Raw genomic sequence first — 7,953 nt, 5'->3', positions numbered from 1 at the left:
TAAAGTTGAAAAACTTGACCATCCTCTTGCAAGTATAGTGGAGTGATCTCCATGTGAAGAATATTAACCAAAGTCGAAAGATGGATACTTGCACCATTTCATTATTAGATTCTTACGACAGAGAGAATTTAAGCCAAGTTTGGAATCGGAGTAATTTGATGTATGCCCCTAACCCCTGCAAAACATCATGACAACTTTATTTGATAAAGAGAACAACACATTGTTTTAGCAATTGAGCCCCTTTGTTATTTCCTGTCGCATCTCGTACATACCTGGTCACTTTCTTAGTTGAGGATATTTTGGTGAAAAGCAAATTACAGAGGTACCGAGGATCATGTGCGTTGATTGCACAAGAAGCAGCTTTGAATGAGATAGTGCAGGCGCACAGGGTTCCTTTTCTTATAGATGGATCCGATACAAAGAAGGACAGTGAAATTTGATACGAGAGTGCAGCAATTTTCTTTGGTATAGTTGCAGTTTCTTGTATTAGTGTTTGATATTGATTTGATGTTGTTTTTGTTTTTTGGCTTTTGGATATATGCTTTGTTATATTGTAGGGTTAGTTTAAATATATATATACTTGTGTAGTTGGTTGTTATAAGTCAGGATTGGTACCACTGTTACTAGTACTTGTCTAACAATTTATGATTTCGATTTATGAAATCAGTGAAGTACTCCACTATTATCCAAAAAAAAAAAAGTAGGGTTAGTTTAAATACATATATACTTGTGTAGTTGGTTGTTATAAGTCAGGACTAGTACCACTGTTACTAGTACTTGTCTAACAATGTATGATTTTGATTTATGAAATCAGTGAAGTACTCCACTATTATCCAAAAAAAAAAAAAAAAGTAGGGTTAGTTTAAATACATATATACTTGTGTAGTTGGTTGTTATAAGTCAAGATTGGTACCACTGTTACTAGTACTTGTCTAACACTGTATGATTTTGATTTATGAAATCAGTGAAGTACTCCACTATTATCCAAAAAAAAAAAAGGTGCGTTGATTGTATACGCAGGTACATAGGAGAGAAAAAAAAACGTATCTTGTTAAATTGTTAATTTTTCTAAAATATTCAGTTTAGTCTCTGATCGTCATCATCAATACTAAATTTTACCTGGTTTTTCAAGAGAAAATTAGAGGACAAATTGATCATATGTAAATTTGAACTTTTTACCTGTCTGATTAAGGTTCTGATTCGAGAGTATTTTGTTGGAGGATATTTTTGTTCTTCCAACTCATCACCCTTTTTAGGCAAGTAGCAGACGTAGCACCCATCTAGAAATTACATCACCTCTTTGTGAGCTCATCTTTTAAATATCTTTATTCTACTACAAAACCTTTTTTTTTTTTTTTTTTGAGGAAACTTATTCTTTTTTTTACCTCGCCACTGAGTGGGGGATGACTCCATTTTGAGTCAATTACAGATGAAATATTTTTTTCAAGAAGACGTGTAGAACAAACTGTTCCTGCATGTGAAGTTGTGAACTAGCCAACTAGGCGTATCATATCAAATGCGTGGAATAAACAACGACTTAAGGATGCTTGGGATAGTAACAGTCACCTTATTTATTCCTTCTCCAAGGAATAATATCAGAGGTTTGGGAATAAAAGGTAAAGATGTATTGGATCTTAATTCTTATTGAATTTCCATTAATGATTGCAAGAACAAAATCATCCCCAAAAAATTCCGAATAATGTTATCTGGATATTCTTTCATTGTTCAACCTGGATCAATCGAATAAACAAGCAAATATTTTAACAAAGTAAGTTCGGCTTCATGCAACGCATGAATCAGTTTGTGTTGCATGAAGCCAAAACTGCTCTCTTAAAATATTTACCTAAATGAACATTATCGTCTTTATTGGGTTTATAGAAAGGAAGCACTGATATTCATATTAAAATTCTGGAAACGCAATAAAACTAGTGTTATTACCTCAACAATAACAACGAGCGAGTTGGATAAAGACAATTAATAAAAATTAAGTTTACTGTCTCGAGGGAGCCGAAAACATAACAAGAAAATAAGAATGTCTAACATCACCGTGCAGTTTGACATACGCTTAAATTCAATGGAAGAACGAGTTCGATCGTGCAGATGTTTTTATCTAAATCCAGGTCGAAAATGAGCATTTAAGTCCATGCATTTGCAGAGCAAAATACCACCTTGTTGTTTCTCCTGTATCCAAATTTCATATCCTTACTGAAATCTTCTTCTTAGGTAATCAAAAGGTCTGAATGTCTGATACACTATGCAAGCTGTTGATCTGCATTCAGATTTATGGAAGTGCCAATCTTGATGAAGATCAACGGCTCAGATATATACTGTTGATTTTTCTGAGGCGTTGAAATTGTTCATGCTCAAACACAGCCCAAGTGTGTGAGATCACTAACATAGCCCAATAAAAGAAGACCTATTACGATAATTAATGGGCCTGATCATTACAGTTCTTGGGCTAAGAAAGACTACCCCATTTTGACACGGTCCAATAAAATTTGTTGTACCGGAAAAAAAAAATAAAAAAAAAATAAAAGTGAATTACCAAATTCGAAACCCCTTCAATTTTGGGGATACAATATTTGACGGATCGGATATGAAATACCAAATTCGAAACCCCTTCTATTTGTTAAGAAGCACATTGGAAGCAATTAAATTTTAGGTGGATTGTATATTCTTACATGTTTACTTGTTAAGCACATTATTCTTAAAACATATTGTAATCCATAAATTTTAAAACTTGTCGTTTTATTTTTTGGATAAAGATGGGGATAAACTTTTTAATCTTTATAATCATAAAAAAATTCTCTAATTGAATTTCAATCAAAATTTGTATTCTCTGCTTAGTCATGAAATTAAAGAATGATTATCAGAACTTAGTTATTTTATTGTATTCATACGGTGTCATATACTTGTATATTCGTACATCCATATCTATGCTACTACATATCGTGTCAAATACTTGTATGTATATTTCTAATCGATGCGGCATAGATAATAGAAGATAATAATTCGAATTTGTTTGAAATATATTTAAAAGATCATATCAGTTACCATGAATTCATATTTCTACTTTCAAATTTTAAAAAGTCAATTCTAACTGTTTAACGTAATCTCTATATGTACTTAACAGACCAAATTTTACATTTAAAATAATGTTTCTTTTTTATTGGTAGAACTTTCTGACGGTCTAAAATCTTTATATCAGGTAATTTTTTCTCTATCTAAACAAATAATAAAAAAAATCTAAAAATGATAAATTTGGTCATCATGTACACTTTTAATCAATTATTTGAAATCTAAAATTAAAAATATGAATCCCTTCTACGGACCTAACCTATGTACACATTGTAAAGTACCAGTCTCACTCTTCGTTATTTAAAGTTGAAAATCACAGCGTGTTTGTCACATCACGTCATGGCATGTCATATACTTAATAAAGTGATCTCTAAAATTCACATCATGTCAAGCGACACACGAGTTACGTAATCGACATACATGCCGTGACGTTCCATGACGTGATTGATCACGCCGTGACTAATTTCCTTCTCTTCCTAACATATTTCGAATTTGAGTTGATCCGTGGAAAATTCGGATCGCTTAAATCTTTACTGCAGAAATCTCAAAGCAACAATTAATATCGTGAATAAATACCGAACTGAATATGATCCGGCTCTAAATAAATTGAATTTTCAATTATCTCAAAAGAATACGATCTTGTGATCTCCAGGTGAAGAATATTAGCAAAAGTCCAAAGAGGGTTCCTTGCACCGTTTCATTATTAGATTATTACGACACACAGAATTTTGGTAAAAAGGTTTGGAACAGGAGTAATTTGATGTATGCCCCTAACCCCTACAAAACATGACAACTTTATTTGATACAACAACACAAATTGTTTTAGCAATTGAGCCCCTTTCTTATTTCTTGTCGGCATCTCGTACATATTTAGATCACCATTTTAGTTGAGATTGTTGAGGATATTTTGGTGAAAAGCAACAGAGGTACCAAGGATCATGCACATTGATTTTATATGCCTTGTAGGTGCATAGGAGGTGTTTTTTGAGAAAAAAAGGTTTCTTTCCTCCAATTTCATTCCTCCACTTTTCTCCCAAACTTCCCGGAACCCCCCACACCTTCTAAAGCGGTTTGAAACTGTTTTTAACTGTCCGACCTTTAAAAGCTTTTCAGATCTCTCTCTCTCTCTCTCTCCTGTTTACTTACATCAGCCATTCTCTTCCTCCTCTAGTGGTTTGCAACTCGGGCGGGTACGGGTACCCCGGGTATACCCGTCTCGGGTACGGGTATACTCGGGTACAAGGGTATTCGGTACGGGTATGGCGGGTATAATTTTCAAAATCCATACCCTACCCGTCCTATACCCTTACCCGTGTACCCTTGACGGGTAAGGCGGGTACGGGTACGGGTATTTTTTTTTTTTTCTGGTTTTTTTGTTTTTGTTTTTTTGTTGGTTTTTTTTTGTTTTTTTCTGGTTTTTTCCTATTTTTTTCTGGTTTTTTTGTTGGTTTGGGGGGGAAAAAAATCAGATTTTTTTAATTTTGAAATGGGATGAACAGTGGTCGGGTATATGGGTACGGGTACTCGGGTACTCGGGTAGTCGGGTACGGGTAAACTCGGGTAGGGTATGGTCGGGTATTGGTCCAAAATAACGGGTCCGGTCCGGTTTTTGCCCGTACCCGAGTACCCGACCCATCCCGAGCTCGGGCACGGGTACCCCGGGCGGCGGGTACGGGCGGGTATACCCGACTGGGGTAAAATCAATCCACTATCCTCCTCCTAAAACATGATAAGCTACAGAAATAAGAAAATAACTAAAATAGTTAATTGGAGCATTCCAGAAAAAAAAAAAAAGAAGATCTGATGAGGCTATTCAAAGCAAGTCCTTGGTAAAAAAGTGACTACAAAATTTTGTCCCTACTATGTCAGTGTTATAATGGTCCTACAGCAATTTTGCATATCATGTCTTGGTCATGTTCATTAAAACAAATAAAAGAGAGAGGAGTCCTACTCAACTGGAGCTAAACATTCTTTTGTTGAAATATAATTTCTTTTTTCGAAATTATTATTAAATTGATTCAGGGACTAATATGTTGTCATAGCATATTTTGAGTTTATGTAAAAAAAAAATTACAGTAAGCAAGCTTAGCTTTACTCCAAATATGCATATCTCTGCTCCTTTACTAATATTTATGACTACAAAAAAAAAAAGCATATCTCTTACATATAATAATATTAGCAAAAAACTTGCGTCCCTAAACAAAGATACAATAACGTAGAAAAATATACAAGAAAACTTTTACAAGCATAGATATCAAACACAGAATTAAACAAAATCTCTGAAGGTACAATAATTAACAAAAAAAATTATCGGTCCATATTACATTAAGAGCTGAAAAGATTGCAACTTCAAATTGTCAGCCTAATTTTGTATGTATACACAATATATGTGTAACACCACATTGGACCTTGAGATATCAGCGACTGTGTAATAAAATAACTAATAGATAAAAATTTGGTTCTGAATACCCAAATGATGACGGTTCAAATGCCTCTATTTTTTTATTTTTCTAAATCTTTTTCTAAAACTTAAATGTTAAAATAAAACCGTTAAATGTAATATATATTATTATCTCTGCACGATCACTTTTTGGTTTAATTTATATATAAATCAATAAGTTAAATGTAAAACCTCTAGAAATCACCCCCACATCAATGTATTTTTGCAAACTCTTGATGCCAATCTAAATAAAGTCGACATATCGTATGATTTTACATATGTATATATAAAATGATATAGATAATATCTAACAATTATATTTTGACATTTGAGAATTGAGATTCAAATTTTGAATTATTAGAGTCTACAAATGGAAGCATAATGAAGATACTGTAAGTGGAAGCACTTGAACCCTCTTCTTACAAAATTATACAGGGAGAGTTTTCCTTGAGAAATGACTGTACAGAGTAATAACTGCTTGTTATTACTGGTACTAAACCTGACTAGTACGGCATGCAGATGGATAAACATTTTTGTAGAACCAACTTCTAGTGATCTCAATGCATTGAGAGCAAGACTATCAAATTAATGTGAATTAGAGCAATGGTCATCCTCTAAACATTTAAAATATATTTCATTAGGTCCCTATCCAACCTGGTGAAAAATAGTGGAAATCCTACTAGAGAAAATACAAATCCTTCTTTTATAAAAGAAAAATACTTTAATGAATGGTATTCGATGTACTGACCAAAACTGAGAGTACCAGAAATTTACCATGAACTTGAAATATTTGAGATCTTAAAGATACAAGTATACAACATTTATTAATCAGAATATGCAAGGAACACAAATATTAATAGACCAAACTGATACTATCCTCTACCCTAGTTCATTACCAATATGAACTGACTGGTACTGAAATAACTATAGAATACAACCTGAAGAAACCAGTTAAGAGTGTTTACCTGTCAATCCTTCCCAGTTACCATTTGGCTTCTAATCTCCAGTTCAGCCTTCCTGAAAAACTCGTCCCATCCACTTCCTTCACTCATATCCAAATAATCATATGGCACCGCTGTTTTAATCCCTGGCCTTACCCCTGAAGACCCCTCCACTAACCTCAGCTCCACCTCTTCTCTCTCTTGCTCTAATTCGTCCCATTCAAACAACAGAGGTAAGGTGAAACCCCCCCAAGGGTTAAAATCAACCAGAATCACCTTCTTCTTTTTCTGGGTTAAATATACATCAAAGGTGTAATCTCTAGAACCGAAAACAAGTTTTACTATTTGATCAAAGAAATCCGAGATTGAATCAACAATTTGGTCCTTTTGGGTCAGAAGAGAAGGGTAAAAGGCTGTAACTTCACGCTGAGAGATCCCTACCAGATTCTTATCTCGAACAAAGCACCGGAATTCGTATTCAGGTCTGATATCTGGGACCCACTTTCTCAAAGCCAGGATGAATTGGAATTCAGTTTCAATTTGCTTCTGATTTGAATAGTCTTGGCAAGATGGAAGCGCCTCGGTCAAATCATGTATAACACAATCAGAGGAATGAAGCAGCAAACAAATTTCAGAGAAAGACGCACACTTTAGAGAACCAAAGGGAGACATCCACGTGGCATCCTTAGGAGTGCTCCAGTTCAATTTGGGCACCACACCTCCACCTAGAGCTGCAATTGATTTCTCGACCTCCAATTCCAATTCAGGAAACACCGGCGCCTTGATCTCAGAACCGGAATCGGAATCGGAATCAGAATCTGAGTTGAAATTGGAGTCCGGGTCCGCAACAGTGGAATGAGAAGGGAATTTATGGAAAGAGGAACTGGAAGCAGAATTAGAGACGGAGCGAGGAAGGAGAAAAGGAGCAGGGGAGTGGGACCCGTTGTCGGAGAGAGAGAGGCCCTGGAGGTAAGAGAGGAAAGAGGGGGAAAGAGGGAGGAAGAGAGTTGGGATGGTGTGGGGTTGGAAGAGATGGTACCATTCGTTGATTTGGCAACGCGTCAGCTCTTCTAGAAGCACCATCGCCGTCGCCGTCTCTCTCTCTCTATGGGGTTTTGTGGGTTTTGTAAGAGAAGTCCGTGGCGAATGGGGGAAGCAGACAAGGAAACGCTATCCTCTGCGGAGTTTTTCGGCGCCGAGCTGTGCGGCGCTTTTAATCTGATCTTTTCGTTTCGGATCGGACAGACTGGATTAAGAGTTCATCAAATTTTGAGTTTTTTTTAAATTCGGATAAGATCTAATCTGGCCTGTTCGTTTCGGATCGGACGGATCGAACAGACCAAATTAAAAGCGCCGCACGGAAAAACTCCACAGATAATAGCTTTCCAGCAGACAAGCAGTGTTCCACAAACCAGAAAGAAAACCGGTCGCTTTCATTGAAGCAAAGAACCGACCGATCAGCTTTAATATTCGTGCGGATTAGATTTACACTAA

General features: G+C 35.6%; 1 protein-coding gene across 4 annotated transcripts; it reads right to left on the bottom strand.

Moving 5' to 3' along the window:
- Window positions 1-3,656: 3,656 nt before the first annotated feature.
- Window positions 3,657-7,617, bottom strand: LOC144547646 (uncharacterized). 4 transcript variants are annotated; one of them, XM_078296336.1, is made up of 3 exons: window positions 6,484-7,617; window positions 4,788-4,812; window positions 3,659-4,236 (listed from the first exon to the last, which is right to left on the bottom strand). In XM_078296336.1, the coding sequence occupies exon 1, from the start codon at window positions 7,540-7,542 to the stop codon at window positions 6,487-6,489; it is 1,056 nt and encodes a 351-aa protein (XP_078152462.1). In that variant the 5' UTR covers window positions 7,543-7,617; the 3' UTR covers window positions 3,659-4,236; window positions 4,788-4,812; window positions 6,484-6,486. The 4 variants fall into 4 exon arrangements, with proteins under 4 accessions (XP_078152463.1, XP_078152462.1, XP_078152465.1 ...); XM_078296337.1 differs by lacking the exon at window positions 4,788-4,812 and having other exon boundaries at window positions 3,657-4,243; XM_078296339.1 differs by lacking the exons at window positions 3,659-4,236; window positions 4,788-4,812 and adding an exon at window positions 4,835-5,214.
- Between the last annotated feature and the right edge of the window lie 336 nt (window positions 7,618-7,953).

The sequence above is a fragment of the Carex rostrata genome, chromosome 31, assembly GCF_964058835.1.
Source record: "Carex rostrata chromosome 31, lpCarRost1.2, whole genome shotgun sequence".
In the NCBI taxonomy this organism is placed as follows: Eukaryota; Viridiplantae; Streptophyta; class Magnoliopsida; order Poales; family Cyperaceae; genus Carex; species Carex rostrata.
This window is presented reverse-complemented; position numbering and strand designations above follow the sequence as displayed.